This window comes from Odocoileus virginianus, chromosome 19 (assembly GCF_023699985.2).
Source record: "Odocoileus virginianus isolate 20LAN1187 ecotype Illinois chromosome 19, Ovbor_1.2, whole genome shotgun sequence".
NCBI classification, from domain to species: Eukaryota; Metazoa; Chordata; class Mammalia; order Artiodactyla; family Cervidae; genus Odocoileus; species Odocoileus virginianus.
The window spans coordinates 4,581,292-4,606,953 of NC_069692.1; the positions used below are offsets into that span (position 1 = coordinate 4,581,292).

General features: G+C 42.4%; 1 protein-coding gene across 1 annotated transcript in view; it reads right to left on the bottom strand.

The window, feature by feature from the left end:
• Window positions 1-25,662, bottom strand: part of CD109 (CD109 molecule) — a 137,505-nt gene that overhangs the window by 74,101 nt on the left and 37,742 nt on the right. Inside the window, exons 5-7 of the mRNA XM_070480792.1 lie at window positions 25,233-25,358; window positions 3,031-3,070; window positions 104-188 (exon numbers count right to left, since the gene is read on the bottom strand). Of these exons, the coding sequence (XP_070336893.1) occupies window positions 104-188; window positions 3,031-3,070; window positions 25,233-25,358 (251 nt within the window). The remainder of the gene's footprint in view (window positions 1-103; window positions 189-3,030; window positions 3,071-25,232; window positions 25,359-25,662) is intronic.

Below are 25,662 nucleotides of genomic sequence, written 5' to 3' on the forward strand. Positions count from 1 at the left end.
TTAACAAGCAACATGTTGCACTCATGTTCTGGGGTATATAATGAGCTCTCTGTCATGCAGTTTCACAACAGTTTGTAGTCATAAAAAGCAATATAATACTTACTTTGCGGTGACAGTACCATTTAAACTCTTAGAATTTAAAGAACAATATAATGGTGTCTGCAAAGCAACTTCAAACTTTGGTAATACTGGAAAAGAAAAGCAAGAATATTTTAAACAGTCCATTTGCCTCTCATTTTACAGTTTAACAAACTAGTGAATAGAACTGTTCTAAAGGAGTTGGTATTATTTAAAGTTAAATTCATTAGGCTCCAAATACACATTAACACATAGATGAAAGTACTTCACTCCACTCAAAAGCTAAAACCCCATAAGGCTCGTGATGAGACACTGAATGGGGAGGGCTGCTGTGGACACTCATGTCTGTGAAGTCTCCCACTGGCAGAATCCAAACTGTATCCAGATACCTAACAAGGACATACTGTATAACACAGGAAACTCTTCTCAATGTTATGTGGAAGCCTGGGTTAGAAGGAGTTTGGGGGAGAATGCATACGTGTACATGTATGGCTGAGTTCCTTCACTGCTCACCTGAAACTATCACAACATTGTTAATCGACTGTAGCTCGGATACAAAATTAAAAGTTTAATAGAAAAAATTAAAAATAAATAAATTGCATCCAGAACCCTAGAGGCACAGCCATCTGCGTGCTAGAAGACCCGGCTTTTTCATTCAATTGTCACCCATATTATTTGATAAATAGGTACTTCTGAGGACTTTGTTCCAATTTGGTTTCTAAAAGCACATCCTGACTCTTACTCTCCTTCTGCATGCTGATATACATGCATTCACAGAGACCCTGCATCCTTTGAGACCATCAAAGGCAAATCTGGTGACAGTCTAACCCAATGGAATCCCATGAAGAGAAAGTTGTGTACTAGGATTTCTAGTTAATTACTAAGATATGGCTACAAGTAATGATGCTTTTCTTGTGCAACAGGTACTGCTTCCTGAAGATAACCCCAAAACTAGAAACCCCTACTTTGGCTAGCTTTATATAACTCAGCTATGAAATATTTTATAAATAGTAGTATTATTTAATGCAATCTGGTTGGATGGCATCACCAACTCGATGGACAGAGTTTGAGCAAATTCCAAGAGATTGTGAAGGACAGGGAAGCCTGGCGTGCTGCAGTTCATGGAGACACAGAGAGTCAGACATGACTTAGTGACTGAACAACAATAACAACAAGTATAATTAAGCTGTGAAATATTTTATAAATAGTAATATTATTTAATCCAAAGCACTTCACTGGAGTTAAAAGAAAATACTTCCTACCAATCTAAACAAATCTATAGAAATAATTCTCATCTTTAACCTCACTGACCAAGGAAATAGATTCATCTCATAACAATTAGTAAAAGAGACAAAACAAGATGACCAAGGAATCGGCAGAACAGGAGAGCCTCCAGCTCCAGGTTAAAGACCCTGGAGGGCCCGGACACTCCAAGACCAAGACCAGTCCAGGACTCTGCACCAGCACAAAAGTCGGGGCCACCCAGGGGTGGAATCTCCTCAGAACAAGGAAACAGGAAATCACAATGTCCCCTCCACAGTTATCAGAGGTTGGCAATCCATCCTGCCTCCACGACATATCTCCTTCAACAACATACAACCACCCAGAACCACTCCTACATGACATAAAAACAGCCTATGAGAGTCACAGCCACCTCTGACTTATTCCTCGAGATCAGGGCTGTCCAAAAGAAACAAAATGTGAGCCATGTGGTGTCCTTTTATATGTTCAGCAGCCACATTTAAAAAAAAAAATCAGGTGAAATTAATTTTTGCAACATTTTATATAACCTCATATATCCAAAATATCATTGCAACATGTAATCAATATAAATAATTATTAAGGAGGTATTTTTCTTTATTTATACCATCTTCAAAATTGGGTATTTTACACGCTTAGAGCACATCTCCATTTGCATCAGCCACATTTCAAGCATTCAATGTGCTGAGTGACCCCTGAACTGGACAAAACAGTTCTAGATCAGAGGTCAGTAAACAAAGACCAGCATGAGCTAAGAATGGTTTGTGTGTTTCTAATTGGTTGGGAAAAAAAAATCACAAGAAGAAGATTTCATAACATGTGAAAATCATGTGAAATCAAAATTTCCACATCCATAAATAAAACTGTACTGGATCACAGCCACTTTCACTTACATATTGCCGACGGCTGCTGCGATGGCAAAGTTGAGTAAAGACAGCCATGTGAGCCACAGAGCATAAAGTTTTCCTATCTGGCCATTTATAGGAAAAAGCTTTGCTGCTCCCTGTTCCAGCTGATCATGAAACTGAGCTGTGACAACGCTATGAGAGACACGTGGACCGGAGCCACAAATGTGCAAGCAGATGACTTTCCAGAATTTCTAATGCCCGAATGAGACACCCTCTCAAAAAATAACACACGTCACACAAAAGAGCTTGTGTACAACTTCAGAACAGTTGTTCAAAGTGTAACTAATATGGGACCCTATGCACTCACTCTCAGCTTTCCTCTTCTCCAGGCACCAACAAAAAAACGCTGGGTCCCACATTGCTTACACCTACGTGTTTCCAGCTACAGTATTACAAAAGTGGCGCCTGCAGGAAGAGGATTTACCCAAGTTAAACCCGGTCTTTACTAGTGTTGACCAAGTGAAAAGTGGGAAAATCAGGAAATCACTGAGGTTATGCTTTAAAAAATAATGGTAATTTTAAACATGATCACAGCAAAAGACAAAAGCAGGCTAACTGTGCATAAGAAAAAGAGTAGGATCATGGGACTATAGGCAATCTCATTCCCACTTTACTCTTTATAATGATCTTTTACAGATAAAAAAAGTTCAGACCTATAAGAAATATCAGGATTTTACCTCCATTGGGGTTTTTACTTTAAATAATATACATCCGAGAAATCTCTCTTTTCCCTATGGAAAGGAACAAATACATTTTCCTTCAAAATAAGTTGAAGAATTCTTACCATATTCTGAAACCTGAAATGACTGATAATATGTCTGGTCCTATCGGGAGAAAAAAAAAAGACAAGAAAATAAATGAGTTTCTATTTAATTACTTCATTTGTTTACTCACCTCACAAAAATATTTAGAAAAAGTTTTAAATTACATTTATAATTATTTAATGAACAAAACAATTTATTTCAACTTACAGAAGTTTATTTTTAATCACCTGCAACATAAAGTCTGTGAATTTCATGAGTTTTTCTTAACAATCCACTAACATAAAAAGGTGACCTGTCTCTTTAATTCACTGCGGTCACTGAAACAAACTGCTTAACCTGACTTTCCTCATTTGTGAAATGAGAACAAAATTAAATCAGATAATTTATGAAGCATGGCAAACTAACAAGAAATGACTTCAAATTTGGTTTGTATATCCCTATCAAAGTTAACCAGTGAAGAAAATAAAATTATACATTATTCAAATATATAAACTAGTCCAGGATACAAAATCATCATGGACCAATACCCTTTATCTTCCTAATTGCCTGAAGTATTTTCTACTATAATCCTTAAGTCAATATACTCTACCCTATTTTAACAGATATCATTTCTTTTTCCAAGATCAACAAGAAAACGTGTGACATCCCTTATTTGTAGAATCCATAAAGACATGATACAAAAGAAGTTATTACAAAACAGAAACAGACACACAGACTTAGAGGAGGAACTTCTAGTTGCAGGGTGCAGGAGATGGGCAGAGGGACACTTAGGGATTTGGGATGGACGTGTACACACCGCTATTTTAAAATGGATAACAAGGACCTACTGTATAGCACTTAGAACTCTGCTCCATGCTACGCGGCAGCCTGGATGGGAGGGGAATTTGGGGGGAGAATGGATACATGCATATGTATGGCTGAATCCCTTTCCTGACCACCTGAAACTATGACAACAAGGTTAATCAGCTATACCCCAACACAAAGTCAACGTTTAAAAAACTTTTTTTAAACAAACAGAAGGAGCTTTCCCCAAAGTAAACAACAACAACAACAAAGAAAATGTCTGGCCTAGAATATCTTTTTTCCCCCCAACTCCTCATATTTCTTTTTTTTTTCCCATTTATTTTTATTAGTTGGAGGCTAATTACTTCACAATATTGTAGTGGTTTTTGCCATACATTGACATGAATCAGCCATGGATTTACATGTATTCCCCATCCCGATCCCCCCTCCCACCTCCCTCCCCAACTCCTCATATTTCTATCTGTCCATTCCTAATCATAGGTGACACATTAAACAGAACCACTTCAATATAGCTAAGAAATTCTACTAAAGAAATGTATATTCCAATTCTGATTCCCTAAGTTTACCAAAGCAAATAAATAACATATTGGCTTTTTAAACAATCATTATTTGTTTAATCTAAAGCAACTCTACATCTCCTAAACTAATATGATAGTATAAATCAACTATACCTCAATAAAAAATAAAATTTTAACAAATAAAGTGCACAACAGCAATTATTTTTTAATCCTTAAAGGATACAGTTCATTTCAAAGTATAAGACAAATGAAACTACTTACACTTCAACAAAATAATTGTCTAAAGCTTGGCTTCAAGGCTGTCATTTAAAGTAGATCCCAAAGACACTGTGTTGATCAGTCTTTAAGAATCTCACATTTGTCCCTTCTATCTTAAAGTGTTTTCATGTCACATACAGAAATGGTATAAATCAATGGTTTTAATTCATTTATGAGTTTTGATTTGTTATCCCCAAAAATCAAATCAAGAAGGTAAACTACCTGTAATTTTACTGATAACATAAGAATTCTAGTCTTTAAATTACTTTTTGCTTTATGACTGGTAAGGCTGTGAACAAGCAATTTAACAATGATGTCTGCTGATCAAGTTAAATTCATATAGCAAATGCCAAGTGAGTATCCCATGTAAAACATGGCATGAAGCTCTGTAAAAGTTAACTACAGCCCTCAGCATCAGTCTCAAGATGGAGCAGACACAGTCCAGAGCAATTCTGCAAGGCAGATAGTACCCTAGACTTTCATGCACTGGGCTTCTGCTCTCAGCTCCCTACGCTTGACTGACACACACTTCCACCTCTAACCTGCCAAGACCTAGATCAAATAGTACGTGCTTCCCTGGATCCCCGATCTAAAAGTAAATCTCTTTAATATCGTATGACATCCCTTCTATGTGGAATCTAAAAAGAAATGATATAAACTAACTTATTCACAAAACAGAAGGAGACTCACAGACTTAGAAAACAAACATGGTTGCCAGGAGGAAGGGATAGTTAGGGAGTTTGGGAAGGTCATGTACACACTGCTCTATTCAAAATGGATAACCAACGAAGACCTATTGTATAGCACCCGGAACTTGACTCAATTATGTGCCAGCCTGGACAGGAGGCTGGCATTATCCTTCTTTAGGGAAGAATGAATATATGTGTGGGCTTCCCAGGTCGCGCTAGTGGTAAAAAACCCACCTACCAATGCAGGTTAGACATAAAAGACATAGGTTCCATCCCTGGGTTGGGAAGATCCCCTGGAGGAGAGCACAGCAACCCACTCCAGTATTCTTGCCTGGAGAATCCCATGGACAGAGGAGCTGGGGAAGCTGCAAGTCCATGGGATAGCACACAGTTGGATACGACTGAAGCGACTCAACACACACACAGATACATGTATGTGTGTGGCTGAATCCCTTCACTGAGCACGTGAAACTACCACCACATTGTTAACTGACTGCACCCCTGTAACAGGAGGAAAAGGGCCAGGGCACAACTTTTGAAAGAATGACATAGCCCAAGGACACGACACAAACTGGTTAAAATCAAGTGAGTCCAAGATGGCAGATAAGTCGACCTTGAGTAGACCTTGACCCTCAATCAGCAAGCTAAATGACACAACCAGAGGCGCCAGGACAGTTCCAAGGCACTGTCAAAAGACCAAGGAGTGGGCGGTGGCCCAGTCCCTGGAAATCTCCACCCCTTCCCAAAACTAGTTGGAATAATCCTCCCACTCATTAGCATATGAAATCACTCATCCTAAAACTAACCAGCCCACATTTCACAGCCAGCACTTGCCCTCTGTGATGGCCCACACTCTGTCCGTGGAGTGTGCTTCTCTCTGAATCTAAATAAACCCATTTCTTACCTATCACTTTGTCTCTCACTGAACTCTTTCTCTGATGAGACATCAAGAACCTGAGCTTCATTAGGTCCTGAAACCAGTCACTGTGGGTTTTGGCTGGGTTTGAGTCCCAGCCACGTGGGTTCAAGTCCCAACCTGAAGTAAATGGTTTCACCCCAATACAAAATAAAGAGTTTAAAATTTGGAAAAAAAAAAAAAATGAAACTAAAATAAAAGTAATCTCTCTGCCTCCTTGCACTTCAGCCCTTCTTCATCACTTTTTACCCTGTATCCTAAATATTTAGGTACATGGCTTCCCTTGCTGCAAGTTCCTTCATGGCAAGGTCCATGTTGGATCATGTTTTTACCCTTCATAGTTTATCCCTTGACAGGTCAACTTAAGAGTGTCTGATACAAAAAAGTTCTCAGAATAACATGTTTTATATTGAATAAAAGTGCTAGCTTTGACAAATGTAGAAAATTAATTTATTTGGGCCTCCTTTAAACAGCCTCGAAACCAACATTTAGGCAATTATTTAACACAAGTAGTTACATTAGATGACATTTGAAATGAAGTCTCCCTTCCTGCCTCCTACATTACCAATCATCCCTGACAATACCTGGATTTTCCATCTCTTTGTTTACTGTCTCCTCCCCTTCGTTCTGTCTATAGACGTTGTTATATCTTCTGTTCTCCTTGGTACTCGTGAGTATGTTTCTGAATCACTCCTTGTTTCCTTAATGGTCCTTTCTGATCTTGAAACATTGGTCCTTCCCATCCTGAGCCCCGTGCTCTTCCCATAAGTTAGTTCATCAACCCTCATGGTGTTAACTGCCATTTCTACAGTGTTTACTGTAGTGTTTATCTCAAGCTGGAGATTTAGACTCAAATACATCTTCTGGACACCTCCACCTGAAAGATCTAGAGAAAGTTCTGAACTTCTGGATTTCCTTGGTGGTTCAGTGGTTAAGAATCCACCTGCCAATGCAGGGGGTTCAGTTCAGTTCAGTCACTCAGTCATGTCCTACTCTTTGCGATCCCATGGATTGCAGCACACCAGGCTTCTCTGTCCTTCACCGACTCCCAAGCCTTGTTCAAACTCATGTCCATCGAGTCGGCGATACCATCCAACCATCCCATCCTCTGTTGTCCCCTTTTCCTCCCGCCTTCAATCTTTCCCAGCATCAGGATCTTTTCCATTGAGTCAGTTATTCACATCAGGTGGCCAAAGTACTAGAGCTTCAGCATCAGTCCTTCTAATGAATATTCAGGACTGATTTCCTTTAGGATGGACTGGTTTGGTCTCCTTGCAGTCCAAGGAACTCTTAAGAGTCTTCTCCAACACCACAGTCTAAAAACATCAATTCTTCAGCACTCGGCTTTCTTTATGGTCCAACTCTTATATCCATACATGACCACTGGAAAAACCATAGCTTTGACTAGACAGAGCTTTGTCAGCAAAGTAATGTCTCTGCTTTTTAATATGCTGTTTAGGTTGGTTATAGCTTTTCTTCCAAGAAGCAAGTGTCTTTTAATTTCATGGCTGCAGTAATCATCTGCAGTGATTTTGGAACCCAAGAAAATTAAGTCTCTCACTGTTTCCTTTGTTTCCCCATCTATTTGCCATGAAGTGATGGGATCGGATGCCATGATCTTAGTTTTCTGAATGTTGAGTTTTAAGCCAATTTTTTCACTTTCCTCTTTCACTTTCATCAAGAGGCTCTATAATTCCTCTTCACTTTCTGCCATAAGGGTGGTGTCATCTGCATATCTGAGGTTATTGATATTTCTCCCTGCAATCTTGACTCCAGCGTATGCTTCATCCAACCTGGCATTTTGCATGATGTACTTTGCATATAAGTTAAATAAGCAGGGTGACAATATACAGCCTTGACGTACTCCTTTGACAATTTTGAACCAGTCCATTGTTCCATGTTCAGTTCTAACTGTTGCTTCTTGATCTGCATACAGATTTCTCAGAAGGCAGGTAAGTTGGTCTGGTAATGCAGGGGACACAGGTTCAATCCCTGGTCCAGGAAGATTCCATACGCCTCAGGGAAACTAAGCCCATGTGCTACAAAAAGTGAGGCCCATGTGCCCTAGGGCCCATACTTCCCAACAAGGGAAGCCACTGTAATAAGAAGCCCACTCACCACAAGTACACATTAGCCCCTGCTGGCCAAAACTAGAGAAAGCCCATGCTCAGCAATGAAGACTCAGCATAGCCAAAAATAAAATAAATAATTTTGTTTTAATGTCCTGGACTTGTTTATCTGGAGTTAGTCTCTACCAGGGAGCTTTTCTTGATCACCTCTCCCCATGTTGGATTAGATGCCCTTCTCTCCCAAATATCCATGTATAACTCAGTCACTTTACTTAAAAAAAAAAAAAAAATAAAAATATATATATATATATATATATATATATACTTTAACCATCTGCTTTGTGATCATCACCTGGAACAGATTATGAAGCCACTGGGGGTACTGCACTTAATTCAGTGTCCTTTCAAGGTCTGTTGAATGAATGTACATATTAATGAACGAACACACTGAATTTTGTCCCCAGGCTGGTTCTTACCGGGGTCCCATCAGATTAGCCTCAGTTATCTCACAGCATCTCCTGCAAGAAAGTCAGAGCCTTCAGACTACCTTGACGAGGCACAGCCATCAGCCAAGTGACCCATGAAGTAACCTTAACTCTCTGCGCTGCATTTGGAAGGAATATGAATGTCTGGGAGTGGAAGAAAACAGTCATCACTGAAAGCTGAAGAAAATGTGGGAGAAAAAGGCTTCTTTCCATTGTCATTTAAATTGTTCCAATAAATCAATAAATCATCTAGTGACTGAGTGGTGACAATGTGCTCTGTACCAGATGCGGTTTTCCCAGGATGTTTATAAGACGTGACATGCAAATCTAGAAGGAAATTATTTTACTGTTCCAGGGGTTTAATAAGTTTCGGCATTCTCAACATGTGGTCATTAGGCAATCAGGCCATACCAATTTTCACAAGTTTAATACTTTTTTATAAAATATTTTTACAAAATATACAACCAGGAATATAGAAGATACTGAAATACTTTAAATGAATAATAATTCAGAGAATCAGTAGCCATTTATGCCATAGACAATGAAGATAACCACAGGAACACTTTCATTAGTCCAGAAAAGGTTTTTGCAAACTGTTTCTATAAAAGGCAAAGCAGTAAATATTTTATTAGCCTTTGCAAGCCATATGGTCCCTCTTACAACTTCTCAACCCAACCAGAGACAAGACAAACAAACAAGACTGGCTGTGTGCCAACAAAACTTTATTAACAGAAACACTTGCTGGGCTTCACGCGGTCTTTAGGCCAGGGTTTGCTGAACCCCTGGTCCAAAAACTAAAATTTATTTCCATTTTGTTCTGCTATATCTAGCTGAACTCAACTAAATTTGACTAAATCAAACTAAAAACAGGAAGCAAAAAACAACCCTAGACCTTTTGTAGGAGGTAACGTTCCATTTACTAAACTTTCCTTCACTTTCAAAGCAGTTGTGTCCGACCCTTTGTGACCCCATGAACTATAGCCCACCAGGCTTTTCTGTCCATGGGATTCTCCAGGCAACAATACTGGAGTGGGTTGCCATGCCCTTCTCCAGGGGATCTTCCCAGCCCAGGGTTGGAACCCTCATCTCTCATGTCTCCAGCATTGGCAGGTGGGTTCTTTACCATTAGCACCACCGAAGCAACAATCTGCTTCAAAATGAGTTTTTATTATTTATTCTAGCTTGTGAAACAGCTTGTGCTCATTCACTCTACCAGCAACCAGAGAGAGAAGCTGACCTGCAGGCTTAAATACTTGGGCAGCATATCTTCTAAGCAAACACCTTTCCAGGAAAAAAAAAAAAAATAGAACTCACCGAGGTCTTCGGAGCTCTGCTTTCTTTAATACAGTTACTGTTTCCAGGGAGAAAGCACTCCCTTAGGAAACCTGCTCTTCAGCTCTTCAGCACACATGTTCATCTGTATTACATGTGAGCCCATCTCAGTTAGATTTCTAAACAACTTCTAAAGCAGAATGGAAAAGAAGAACCCGGAGGTGCTCTTGGGTAATCTCTGGACTTCTTTATCCCTTTATCCCTACATCAATAGTTCATGGTGATGGTGTACATTATGGAAATCAATCAAATAAAAGGGGAAAGAGAGAAAACAGACTATTTTTACTACCTTCCTAAAAAATCTGCTATGACTACAGAGCAAATTGGAGACACATGAATTACTAAGACCTCTATTCCAGTTACTGATTTCCCTTCTCTAACCATGAAGCCATCCAACTGCTATAAGAGGGCTTTTATTTTTTAACAAACCTCAAAAAATCTGGCACACTACCTGACTGCTTAAAGATGTATATTTTTAAAACTGCAGGTCAGCTTCTTTCAACTCTTGCTGCTGGAATAAAAAGAAATGCCAGAAACAGAATTAAAGGGTTGGATGAACTCTTTTTTGTTGCACATTTATGTTCATTTATGAACATGTTAACTTCGCAAAAATCTGCTTTAGCATTGATCTCCAGTGTCTGGATTTAATTTTTATTTAAAGATTAAGAAAGGCACTAAAAGTTTTTACACCCACACATAACAGGTTGCTAAAATGGAACTATTTCAGACTCAGTTTTGGCTCTGCCCCCTAAGGCGGCAGAGACCAAATACAGCCACATATCCAAGCCGGGAATGTGCAAGACTAGCAGGCAGGACTTGCAAAAGAGGGCTCAAAAAACTGGTCTTGCAGCTCTTCACCAAAAGAAAACCAACTTGAAAGGAATTTTAAGAGAAAGTTTCTGATGTGCTAGGAGTCTCACAAACCCTACCCCCAGAGATCAGGTGGGAATTGCTTGCCCCTCACTTCAAGCCTAAGGAAAAGGGCTTCAGTCCGACAATCCAGAGAGCTGGATGCCTGCCCCGGGGAGCGACCTCAAGCTGCAGTGGTCAGGCACTTGACATGCCCCAAAATCCTGCTACAGCTAAGTCACTTCAGTCGTTTCCGACTCTGTGCGACCCCATAGACGGCAGCCCACCAGGCTTCCCCGTCCCTGGGATTCTCCAAGCAAGAACACTGGAGTGGGTTGCCATTTCCTTCTCCAATGCATGAAGGTGAAAAGTGAAGGTGAAGTCGCTCAGTCGTGTCCAACTCTTAGCGACTCCATGGACTGCAGCCCACCAGGCTCCTCCGTCCATGGGATTTTCCAGGCAAGAGTACCGGAGTGGGTGCCATTGCCTCCTCCGGCCCAAAAATCCTAGAGAGAAAAATACTGCTGCTGACCTGCTGCACAGAAGGCTGAGCTGGAAGAGGGTGCTGCACTGAGTTTCAGGGAGCAAAGAAAACAGGAGCTTTTCCCCTCAACTGAACTGACTCATTTGAAAAGACCCTGATGCTGGGAAAGATCGAAGGCGGGAGGCGAAGGGGATGACAGAGGATGAGATGGTTGGATGGCATCACCGACTCAATGGACATGAGTTTGAGCAAACTCCGGGAGTTGGTGACGGACAGGGAGGCCTGGTGTGCTGCAGTCCACAGGGTCACAAAGAGTCAGGCATGACTGAGCAACTCAACTGAACTGAACTGAATGTGCAAAAAAAGAGAGGGCCAGCATAAGGCTGCTTCTATCCTGATCAAAACCAGCCTCCAGAGACCTAAGGCAACCCCAGGAGATGCAGCCAGAGGTGTACTGCAGACAGCCAGGAGCTGAAGATGTAGCTGTTAGGACAGAGCCAGCCAGAGGAGACAGTCAAAAGCACAGAAGACAGTTTGGATGAGAAACCTCCCAGCAATGATAGGGGTGCTCCAAAGAACCCACAAAAGAGCTCTAGGAAGAAAAGGTGTTCGTTTTAAATGCCTGCCGAGCCCAGAAAGCTCTGATACCAGTTGACGACACTAGTACCTTAAACCGCATTAAACATTTTTATAGAATAAATATTGAGCTGCCCAGGTGACGCTAATGATGAAGAACCCACCTGCCAATGCAGGAGATCTAAGAGACTCAGGTTCGATCCCTGGGTCGGGAAGATCCCCTGGAGGAGGACATGGCAACCCACTCCAGTATTCTTGCCTGGAGAATCCCATGGACAGAAGAGCCTGGTGGGCTACAGTCCATGGGGTCACAAAGAATCAGACAGGACTAAAGTGGCTAAGCAGCACATGCACACAGAATGAACATTAGCAAATTCATGTGCCTCACCCTTATATGTATGAGTTTTTTATCCCTCGCCTCTCTTCCCTCCACCTGATTAAATCCTGCAGGACTGCAATGCATCCTCATGAATGAGAGATAGGTGGCCAGAGCAGAGAAGATCTGAGGTGAGAGAGGAGGGCTGGACATATTAATTACTGAAGGCAGAATTCTGTGTGTATACATGTAACCAAAAATGACAGGACATTTTATCACCAAAGAATAACCAGAAAAGTGGTGGGATTTCCACCCCCCACCCCATTTCAGGCAGTGTGCACTTCAGTCATTTCTCTAAGAAACACAATATATATCTCTTGATGCTTTTGTGATTTACTAGCTTTTTAAGTTCTTTGCTAATTATATGGTAAAAATTAAAGAGGGGGAAAGATGAGATATTACATGATTACTGTTCTGTAGGTAATTAAGGCTAAGGTCTTCCCATGTAGCTCCAGTGGTAAAGAACCTGCCTGCCAATGCAGGAGACACAAGAGAGATGGGTTTGATCCCTGGGTCAGGATGATCCCCTGGAGAAGGGCATGGCAACCCACTCCAATATTCTTGCCTGGAGAATTCCATGGACAGAGGAGCTTGGCAGGCTACAGTCCATGGGGTCGCAAAGACTCGGACATGACAGAAGCAACTTAGCAACATCATCACCATTAGGAATATTAGTAGGGATCTGAGTAAAGCTAAAAATAGAGAAATTTCCTGTTGTATATATTAGGTGGGGAAAAACACAAGTCAGTAAACATCTAAAGATGATAAGACACAGTTCCTACTTTCAAGTAGGGTCAGGGAAGCTTACAGGCAAGGAAAGCTTCATTTAAGGTTGCTAAGAGCTCAGGCTTCCGTGGTGGTCTAGTGGTTAAGAATCCGCCTGCCAACCCAGGGACACAGGTTCAATCCCTGATCCTGGAAGATCCCACATGCCACAGAGCAACGAGCTACTGAGCCCACATGCCCTAGAGCCTGTGCCCTGCCACAAGAGAAGCCAGGCAATGAGAAGCCTCCTCCCTCTGCAACTAGAGAAAGCCAGTAGGCAGCAATGAAGACCCAGTGCAGTCAATAAATAAATAAACTTTTTTTAAAAAAAGAATTAATGCAAAAAACTCTAGACTGAGGAGTCATGAGACTGTGGCCAAGTCATTCTAACTATAAATTCCAGTTCCCTCAGCTATAAAGTAGAGGATTTTGATCAGAGAACTTGCAAGCCTCTTCACACCTTAAAAGTCCACGTAGCAACCGGATGGAGGTGGAGTGACTGACTGCAGGGCTGAGAGGGGGCCGGTGGGGTGGGATGGGGGTGGCCCGGGGATGAGAGCTAGGGGACAGGCTGCAAAGCTGGCAGCAGGCCCCGTGGGGCAGGAGCCTTGTGGGTGTGAAACCCAGTCCCGCAAGAAGTGAGCTCCTTTACTGAGCTTATGACTAATCCCTCTATCTGAAACTTATTCCTTTCCTGTCCCCTCTGATCTTGAGCCTGTGCTAGCTAAACACTAATCAACCAGAGTCAGATGACTAAAATCATGGTGGTTGTTGATAACATCATTGCTGTCCTAAAACTGATATTGTGGACATCGTCATTAACACACAAACTCAGGCTGTTTCTCCGGAGCAAGATGAGCTTACAGATGCCTGAGCCACGGATTACAGGGCCAGAGAACTGTAAACCAGAGACATCCTGACCCTCAAAACTGCAAATAAAGAAACGTCACAAAATGACCATTAATCTCAGCCTCCTTGTTCTTTTCCTTAAGAAACGCCCCAATTCACAGACCAGGTTGGAGTGGCTGGTCCCCCCACTCCATTGCTTAGAGCCCTGCAATAAGCTTCTCTGCAAACACCATCCACAGCAACGAAAGATCCCACATGAAGCAATGAAGGTCTTGGGAGCAATGACGAAGAACCAATGCAGCCTAATTAATTAATTAATTAATCTTCTTATAGATTCACAGATGTAGAAAGCAAACTTACGGTTACCAAAGGGGAAGGAGGGGGTGGATAAATTAGGAGTTCAGAATCAACAGATATAGATAAGCAACAAGGACCTACTATACAGCACAAGGAACTATATCCAATACTTTGTAATAACCTATAATAAAAAAGAATCTGAAAAGGAATAGATATATGTGTGTATAACTGAATCACCGTGCTAACACCTGAAATTAACATGGCATTGTAAATCAGCTCTATTTCCATTTTTAAAAAAAGATGCAATTCTAAAAAAAAGAAATTAACATCACAGAACTAAAAAAGAAATTAATCTTATGGCTCATAACACCAAGCTTATACAGTCTGCTAGGTGACAGCAAGCTAATCCTCAATAAATACACTAATGGACATTACATAGTCCCTACCAGGCAACCCATATGCTGTAACATGAGTCTCCCAGACCCAAACCCTCAATCCATACCACAAAGCGCTGCCTGCAGTGGTCGGAATCTGAGATCTTTTGGAAACAACCCAACTTATGAGGAAGTGACACATGTGACTCGAAAATCAAGTGAGAGAGCTGGGCATCCACCCCACCACTGCATCCAGCCAGTCCTGGTTTTTTAAATACTTATTTCTTATTTATCTATCTGACTTCTCCAGGTCTTAGCTGCAGAATATGGGATCTAGTTCCCTGACCAGAAATCGAACCCAGGTCCCCTACATCAGAGCACAGAGTCTTAGCCACAGCGGACCACCAGGGGAAGTCCCAGCCATCCCCGTCGGCATCTGCATTCAAACAAAAAGGCAACCATCTCAAAACAGCAATTGCTGCACATATTAAACAGTTCACTGTTACAGAGCTGAAAGTATCAGGAAATCTAGCTTCCAGTCCTGACCCTACCGTAATACCACCTGAATTCAACTAAGTCACTTAGATTCTTCCTCCATCAAAAGAGGAGATGGGTCTAGGTAAGAGGCTCGCTAAGATCCTCTCTAGCACTAAAGCCCTGTGAGATGTGCTGATGGGCTTCCCCATTTCATTGAGGATCAGGACATGCTAAAATCTGATCCCAAAGTTTTCTGACTGAAGAGAGTGGTCGGAAAGAGACCATGTGAGAGGAAGGGCATCCCAGGAGTAGCTTCTAGAAAAAGAACAAGACAAGGAACTCCTCACATAACTAGCCTGGAGCCAGAATTTAATAAAATGCGCACCCCCAAGGACTGACAATAGCAGATCAAATGACCCAATAAAGTCACAGGAATAAAACAGCACAAAACTTGTGTGTGTGCATCTTGAATTTCACAAGAGACCAGGACATTCAGCTCTTGACTGAAATCTTTTTTAATCTTCAAATCAGAAAGTGCAGAACATTAATCCAAAAGGCCTGTTTCCTACTGGCCTGTAGGTGCATCAAATACAGTAACTATGTACATACCCTCAAAATGAAAATACATGAACATATCTCCACTAAGTTGTAGTCTCATATATAAGAGTGGGACTATAAGTCAAAGAACTTCCCAAAGGATAATGACCAGTAGCAACAGTCTAGGAGAAACCCTCAAAATGAAAATACATGAACATATCTCCACTAAGTTGTAGTCTCATATATAAGAGTGGGACTATAAGTCAAAGAACTTCCCAAAGGATAATGACCAGTAGCAACAGTCTAGGAGAAACTGTTCAATCACTCCATTCATTCATCCATTCTGTCATCCTACAAGCATAAATGAGCTACTACAACAGGACAGAATAAAAGCGAAAATTAATCATATGGAACTCCTGTCTTATGGAAGCAATCCAAGTGCCCATTAACAGATGACTGGCTTAGGAAGATATGAGATAGATAGATATACATGTGTATATATATATATATATATATATATATATATATATATACAATGGAATATTAGTCATAAAAAAGAATAAGATACTGCCATTTCCAATAACATGAATAAATGTAGGGAATTTTACGATTAGTTAAATAGGTCAGAGAAAGATAAATACTATGATACACTGTATGTGGAATCAAAAATAATACAAATTAATCTACATACAAAACAGAAACATACTCACAAACAGAAAACAAATGTATTATTATGAAAAGAGAGAGGGAAAGGGTAAGAGACAAATCAGGAATACAGGACTGAGATACAAACTATCAATACTATACACAAAACAGACAAGCTGCAAGGGTTTATAACACAGGAAATTTTACCCAATATCTTGTAATAACCTGTAATGGAATATAATCTGAAAAAAGACAAACCACTACGCCATATACATATGAAATTAACATAATATTGTAAATCAACTATACTTCAACTAAAGAAAAAGAATTTGAGTCTTCAAGGAGCTCAGAGTCACTAAATTGCGACTCACAGTCTATTAAATGAGGCAGTCATATTTTGTAAAACTACACTGATCAAAGTTTGGAAAGATGAAACAAATTCTGGAAATTGATGGTGATGCTTTTACAACAATGTGAATGTACTTGATGCTACTGAACTATAGCACTACAACTTAGTGAACTTAAAGGCTAAAACAGCAGATTTTAGGTTATCAACACCTTACCACAAAAAAAAAGAGAGAGAGAGAGAAAACTACATGAGTAAGTGCTGCAGTATAGATGTTGTGTAAAAGCACCCGGGGAAGAATGCAGAATGAAGTGCTTGCCTTCACCAGTTGATACTCTAAAATATCGAAATTCTAAAACTGACTCCCCCTTCCTTTTTTCAGTGCACATGCAAGCAAGAACTTAAGATCTTCCCCCTGTAAAGGCAGCCTTCTTTTAAGCAGAGCTGGCAAAAGGATTTGGGAAGCCACACCCACAATCCAGAGAGAATGTACTATTAGGGGCTCCTAATAGTACATAGTCACAGGGGCTCCGTGCCCTGTTCACTCATCATCACCAGCCAGAGGCGGTCACCAGATGCTACTTGTAGAGTGCTTCAAGTGTCCAAACAAAGATGTGTTTTTTCACAAAGGACAATGGCTCCAGAAAAACCTTGACAGCAGAAGCAAACTCACCAGGGAACAGCTGAGCAGAAAGATAAGCAGAGGCAGAAAGAGAAGGAGAACCTGAAAGGCTGTAGGAAGGCAGGCGGTGCCCCGTTACCTGACCTTCCAGAGCCACCAGCTCAGGAGAAAGGAGATATCATTGTTACCAAGAAAGGAACGATTCCGTGCCGGCTGCTTTTAACTACACAACTTTACACCCACAGACCAGCACACGGGGCCCCAAAAGAGTGATCTCAGGCCTCGGGGCTCCCGTGCTTTCTGCCGTCTGTTTCTCGTCCGCTAGCCTAAGATCAAAACAAGGGCTGAGAAACTGCAGCCGGCTACAAACCAAAGAGATGATGAGGTCGTCTGGCTCAGGGGCTCCAGTGCCAGCCGTGCCTCCAATCTCCAGGGCAGCTGTTGCAGAAACAGAGTGTGCCCCTCAGACCCGCGTTAGGAAGTCCAGGCTGCCAGAGGGCTGTGCAGAGCTCCTCGCCTCCAGGGGAGGTAAGCAGCCCAGTCTCACCACCAGGGCGCTCACAGAAGAAGTCAGGAGCTGGCCTTCCCCCTGACCTGACACTGAAGAGGCCAAGCTGGGGGCGCAGAGCCGCACTTCTCAAACCACAGCCCTACAAACAGACAGGATTTCCGAGAGTGCTAATGCTCCTGCTGCTGCTTAGTCGCTCAGCCATGTCTGACTCTTTGCGACCCCATGGACTGTAGCCCACCAGGCTCCTGCGTCCATGGGATTTGCCAGGCAAGAATATTGGAGTGGGTTGCCAGTTCCTCCTCCAGGGGATCTTCCTGACCCAGGGATCAAACCCGTGTGCAAAATGCAGATTCCTAGGTCCCTGCCAGCAGTACTGACTAGCGGTCTAAGGGTGGGGCCTGGGCTGTATAACCTGAACAAGAGCTGCTGTCAGCGGAGTCTCAGGCATGCGCGCGCTCGGGAATCAATGCTAAGTTTCAGCAGCGGGAGCCCCCCCCAACCTCTCTGGGAGGAAAGACAGGTTGTCTGACCCCCACCCCTCCCCCCAGGAAAGGAGGGCACAGATCTATGACATCCGGTAGCGGGGTTCTCTCTGTGACTCTGCCCTTCCTTCAGGTCCTCAGAGGGCTCTCACTGACACCTGGAACTCTGGGCCAGCCTACGATGAGTACACGGAGAAGGCCGTTTGGCAAGACTCCTCCGACCTCCTAGAAGCCTGGTGTTCAGACACCAACGCCAGACTCAAGAACTTCTAATACTGCCTTATGGGGGACTTCCCTGATGGTCCAGTGGCTGAGACTCCATGCGTCCAATGCAGGGGAGCCGGGTTCAATCCCAGGCCAGGGAAATAGACCCCACATGCCACAACTAAGACCTGGCACAACTAAATCAATAAATATTTTTTAAAAAGCAGAGGAGGCATCTCCTGGTCTCTCAAATGTATTTTTAAAAAAAAGAAGAAGAGAAAGCTCTAAAACTGCCTTCCAGGAACCTGGAATAACAATTTACAATCACATATGTCAGAAAATTGGCATCTAAATCTGGAATATACATACAACAGAAGCTTATTCATCATTAAAAAGGAAATTCTGACACACACTGTAACATGGATGAACTTTGAAGACATTAAATTAAGTGGGTTAAAGTCACAAAAAGACAAATACTGCATGAGTCCACTTCTAAGAGGTACTCAGAGGAGTCAAAATCACAGAGACAGGAAGAGGAACGGTGCATGCCTGGGGCTGAGAAGGGGAAAATGGGCAGTGACTGGCTAGTACATACTGAGTTTCCGTTTTGCAAGATGAATAAACTTCTGGAGACGGATGGTGGTGATAGTTGCACAACACTGTGAATGTATTTAATACCACTGAACTGTACACTTAAAAATACTTAAGACAGTAAATCTCCTGTTATGTACATTTTACTACACACACAAACACACACAAATAGGGAGCAAATAAAAAATTTTGCTACTACTTGGGAGAACTAAGGATACCAGTCAAAAGATAAAGCAATTACTACACAAAAATTCCAGTACAAGCAATACCTAACTTTTAAAACAAATTATCTTCCCAGGATAGTTAGGGAGTTTGGGACAGGCATATACACACCACTATATATGAAAAGTAGAACCCACAAGGTCCCATCATACAGGACAGCAAAGTCTGCTCAATGTTCCACGGCAGCCTGGGTGGGAGGGGAGTCTGGGGGAGAGTGGACACCTGTATATGTCACCAGGCAGGGGAATTTCACCTGGGAGGAGCACCTCTGAGGGGAGGGCCCGGGGCTCCAGGAAGTTAAGGGAGACCCGATGGAAAAGGGCCGGGAGAGGGGGAAGGGAGCAAAGTGTGGGACAGCTGGGCGGGACTGGGATTGTTCTCAGGCGCAGTACAGTCCCCAAGGCAGCCAAGAACTAGTCTCATCCAATGCAACCATGCAAATTAAGTATACACATAAATATCAGGCAATAAAGTCAGCTTTCTAACTAAATCTTACTAACTTTAAGAGGGTTTAAAAATAATAATCGTCAAGACTTGCTTTACAATACTGCCACTCTGATTATCTGCACATCACTACGAATCAAAGCTCTGGGAAGTCCTGTATTTTTAATACATTGTCCTTCAGTAGTAATACTATGATCATGCCATATTTTCTCTAGAGACAAAAATGGAATTTCAAAACGCTCTCCCAAAAATAGTTATTTTCTCCTCCCAAAGATTTATACCGAGAATGGTCACTGCCTTGAGAAAATAAAAATATGGTCTATAATGGTTTGTTGAAATAATAAATATATTTACTCTATAATCATTATTCACAGCTAAAAGGAAAAGAATTTAATAATAAGCAACAGAGTCGTGGATGCTGTGCCGAAGTCAAGGAGAGAGAAAAAACCAGAGACCAAAGCTTGGGTTGGGTTGCTTCCCCGAACATTTCTTTGACTATACTGACCTCTGGTGGCCATTGGAGGACCTTTTTTTTTTTTTTTTTTTTTTTGAGTGAATTGGACTGGACTGGACTGAGCGACTTTTTTTTAATAAAATGGTCTATTTTCCCTTGGGTTTCCCTCGTGGCTCAGTGGTTAAGAATTTGCCTGCCAACACAAGAGACAGGGGTTAGATCTCTGGGTCAGGAAGATCCCCTGAGAGGCAAATCGCAACCCACTCCAGTATTCTTGTCTGGGAAATCCCACGGAGGCTTTGGTGAGCTTGGCAGGCTACACTTCATGGGGTTGCAAAACAGTGGGTCATGACTTAGTGACGAAACGTTTTGCATGCCTTAACATTGTTATCACCTAGGGGAATCCTTTCACAATGTCCATGCATATTAAATCATCACACTGTACACTTTTAAATATCCTACAATCTTATCTGCCAATTACATCTCGATAAAGCTAGAAGGAAAAAACATCATAACACCAATAACAAGTTCCTAATCAATATGCCTGTCTTCAGAAGGATAAAGATGTTTATAGAATGTGTAAAGGGAACATTACATTTAGCAACGTCTTGAACATTAGTTCAAGACCAATGACTGTCATATAGTTTTCATGCATCCACATAACAAGCACACATTGACTTCTATCTTCTGCAAAAGCACTGTGCTGCGTCTCAAAGATACAGGGAAATAAGCCTCTGCCTCTCAGGTCCTGCTGATGGAGTGACAGGAATGGACCCAGAGACCCACAGCGTGCTACGAAACCGTCCAGAGGGGCCAGGCCATCACAGACGATGCCTGAGGATAAATGCCAGGAGCCAGAAAAACAGCAGGAAAGTGGCTTTCCAGGCAGAGGGAGCATGAAGGCTCTGGGACAGAACAGACTGGTCAGTTTAGGAAGCTTAGGGGATAATATGTCTAAAGCACAGGGTTTAAGAGTGAGAATAGCCTTTAACAAGGCCAAAGAGGTAGGCAAGGACAAGATTTTGTGAATGCTTTCTAATTTTTCAAGCACTTAATTTCCTTAAGAACATTTACTTTTTTTTTTTTTTTTTGGCTATTAAATCAATAACACAGGTCAAGTCCACAAAAAAAAAAACTACTGCATCAGAAATCCGGTCATTCTTTCACCCTACAGTCTCAGCCTTTCTCCACTCTTCCAGTCTCCTTTCTCCTCTGGTGCATATTCTGTGCACCACTCACTGAACAAATCCCTCAGAGGCTGCTACCACAAGGCTGAGATGGTCCCATTCAACCACTGTGCGGAGGTGGCTTCTGAACAAGCCAGAGGTGGACATGACCCAGTGTCCCAGCCATAAGCTGCCAGCTCCGGTGCAGAGGCTTGACTGCAGGACCCTGAGGATGATGGTTACTAGGCTGAGTCAGTGTGCTCAGCCCAGACCGAGCCCAGAGAGGATGAGCAGAGCAAGGGGACGGGCTGACTGCAAGGACAGAGGGGGCCGCTGGCCCCAGAGCATAGGCGCTCAGCTGACAGCAGACACCACCCTCTCTGCCCCCTGAGGCCTGAGCGAGACTCCCTCTGGGGGAACCTGACGGGGCTCACGACAGCGCCTCATGCGTCCTCTGCAGCTGCGTAACCTCAAGTTCTTCCATCACCCTCCGGTCACTTAACTTTTATCACGTTAGTCGTCTGCCCCACAATAGTCTTTGAAGACAAAGATCAGCTGGTTAGCTTCCCAGTATCAACCACAGCACTAGAAGCTCTCAACACGTATTTGATGGACAACGGATGAATGGATGGATGGATGGATGGATGGATGGAAGGATGGATGGACAAATGGCTGGCTCCTGGGAAAACTGCAGTGAAACCCAAATGGGGGGACATAGAATAAACTCCTAATACCTTAAAACTCACACCGTGCTTCCTAACCCTCAGCTCCCATCCTCCTGGACCTGCTCGAGTTCCCCTGCTCTCCCCAGCCCCCAGGCCCCGGGCCTCTCCTCCACCCTCCCGCCCTCTACACAAACCCTCCTCTTGCCCAGATCTCACGGAACACCTACCCTGACCTCCTTCTCTACAAGCTCAAACGTCTGTGCCACTCAGAGCTCGCCGCCCCGCTCTCTGCCCACAACTCCCTCCGGGCTTTCTGGCTTCCTCTGCGGCACAGCCTCGCCACGAGCCTAGCCTGCACTTCACCCCCAGGCAGATGCTCCAAAACTGTGTGCTGACTAAGGGGACTTAGTTCTGCTTTTCAGACGTGGCCCCTCCAAAAAAAATGCTAACTAATTTTTATTTTATTTTTAATTTTATTTTTGAATTAAATTTTAAATTAAAATTTAAATTAAATTTAATTTTAATTTTAATTAAATTAAAATTAAATTTTAAATTAAAATAAGTACTTGGTACTCTTCCCTCAGCTCGCATGCTAATGAATGATTATTCCTTCTAATAAAGTGGTTCTCGGATGGAGAATGTGTGTGTGCATTAGTAAGTCACTCGTGTCTGGCTCTTTTGTGACCCCCATGGACTGTAGCCTGCCAGGCTCCTCTGTCCATGGAATTCTTCAGGCAAGAATACTGGAGTTGAGCTTCTGTCAGGGAGTGTTTGACGGGAGGGTTCCTACGTGCTGTCTCTCATGAGTCCTTTGGCCCTCTTCAAGCGGAACAGCACGCTGCTCCCAGGGACTGAGGTCATTGTGTGAGGCAGGCTTGGGTCTCCTTTAGTAAACATTCTCTTTAGGACAAAACTGCTTAGTCTTGCTCTCCTTTCTTGAGATATGGATTGCCTCCTGACCTTGTGACTAACATTACCCCTTGTTCCCTTGGTAACGGTTGCTGTACGTTTGGTTTTCTGATCTCTATCATTCCCGAAAGAAGTTTCTTGTACCACAGCCTACATATACTCATAGGAAAATCATTAAAGCACCTTTGCTCCATCAGAGCTTAGGTCCCCGTGTCTTTTTTGTCTCTCTCTCTCCCTCTCTCTTTCTGGCTGATTCTCTGGAGCGTGGAGACCGTCGTGCTCACTTTCCTGCCTGGGCTTCTAAGACCCTCTCGAGAAGGCACTTTGTGCCTCCACCCCCTCGAGAAGGCGCCTGGTGCCTTTGTGAGCGATGCAAGTCCTGTGTCAAGGGCTTTATTGGTCCTCTGCATAAACCAGGGAATATCAGCCCCTTTCTCTCTTTTACTTTCTTATCGTCGACTCCGTACCACCAGGTTCCGGTCCATTAAAGGACCCCAACAAGTTTCCATTCCCTTCTCCAGGGAATCTTTCCAACCCAGGGATCAAACCCAGGTCTCCCGCATTGCAGGCAGATTCTTTACCATCTGAGCCACCAGGGAAGCCCTCTCCAACGGAGAAGGGAAAGGATATTTTTCAAAGGGGACATCTGTCTGTAGACATCTCTGGTTGTCACGACCTGGAGGGGGAGAAGCTATTGGTGTTTAGCAGGTATAGATCAGAGATGCTGCTAAACGTCCAACAGGACACAAGCCGACTCCACAACAAAGAATTTTTTACTGTAACGCCAAAAGGGAGAAGCCCTATTCTAACAGCCCTATTTTTTAAAGCTCCTACTTGTGAATTTATATATATTTTAATAAATTCCAAAGAAAAAAATCAGAAAAAATTCAATGACTTTTCAAACACCACCGAGTGATGCTCCAGAGAAAACCTGCGGCAGAGACGTGGATGGCGTTCTAGTGCCCCTAGGCTGCAGATCTCAGAGCAGGGGAGCTGGCAGAAAACACGGGAAGCAGGTGGAGGAGCCAGACGGAAAGAAGGATGGGGAACAGAAGATTGATGCAGCTGTCTAAGGTCACTGGAGATTTTTTTTTTTTTTTGCATTGGGGTATAGCTATGACAAACCTAGACAATGTATTAAAAAGCAGAGACATCACTTTGTCCACAAAGTCCATACAGTCAAAGCTACAGTGTTTCCAGTAGTCATGTACAGATGTGAGAGTTGGACCATAAAGAAGGCTGAGCACCAAAGAACTGATGCTTTTGAACTGTGGTGCTGGAGAAGACTCTTGAGAGTCCCTTGGGCAGCAGGAGATCAAACCAGTCCATCCTAAAGGAAATCAATCCTAAATATTCATTGGAAGGACTGATGCTGAAGCTGAAGCTCCAATACTTTGCCACCTGATGTGAAGAACAGATTCACTGGAAAAGACTCTGATGCTGGGAAAGATTGAAGGCCAAAGGAGAAGAGGGTGGCAGAGGATGAGACTGTTAGATGGCATCACCAACTTGATGGACATGAACTTGAGAAAACCCTGGGAGATGATGAAGGACAAGAAAGCCTGGCATGCTGCAGTCCGTGGGGTCCCAGAGTTACACACGACTTAGCAACTGAACAACATTAGATGATTAAAAATGTTGTGATAGCTTCAAGTAAACAGTGAACGGACTCAGCCATACATGCATATGTATCCATTCTTCCTCAAATTCCCCTCCTATCCAGGCTGCAACATAACACTGAGCAGAGTTCCCTGTTCTATACAGTATATCCTTGTTGGTTATCCATTTTAAATATAGCAGTGTGTACATGTCCATCCCAGACTCCCTAACTATCCCTTCCCCCCCATCCTTCCCCACTCAAGCAACCATAAGTTCATTCTCTAAGTCTCAGGTCTATGGCATTTTTAAAACAAAGATGACTCTCATCAGGAGTCATCATTCTGACATAAGATTTGCCAAATCATAGCTATGTATTCATTACTTAGTTTTAAAATACTCAATGAGTGCAATAACTAAGTACAATAAACAACATTTAATCAGCTTTATACTAAAATATGAAATGTTTTAACCTTCAAATGTTACATAAAAAGAACATGATTAAAACTCCAATATGTTACAAGACAGGCTAACCCATTGATAACAACAGCAAATTAAAAATAAATCACTTAAATTATCTAGATACTCATATTAATATTTTTTCTGTTAACTGAAATAAATGACTTTAGAGATACATTCCCCACCAGATTTATTTAAAACATTTTAACTTTCCCCTCCTCCACCTACAAAATGTATGTATGTATACTCACATTCACTTGAACTTGGATGGACCAGTCACCAAGTATTGGATGGGAAGATAACTGGAAAGTTTTAGAAACAACTCCAAGATCACTTTTTTCTGATAACCACTGTTGGATCAAATTTGACTTCGGATCCTACAATGAAAATCATGTATGTTAACTATATAAAACCCGCCATGGACATGTGGATCCTACCTGGTTATAAATAAGGTCCCGCAGTACCCCCAGGCACATGCAAGATGGGGGAGCTCTTGGAAAATGCCAGCTCCATATTGGGCAAACTCTGGGAGATGGTGAGGGACAGGGAAGCCTGGCATTCTTTAGTCCATGGGGTTGCAAAGAGTCAGCCACAACTTGGCAACTGAATAACAACAAAAATACTACCAAAAAAGGCAAATAAAAGTTAGTTTTTTCATCATATTCTCCTGAGCATATCTTT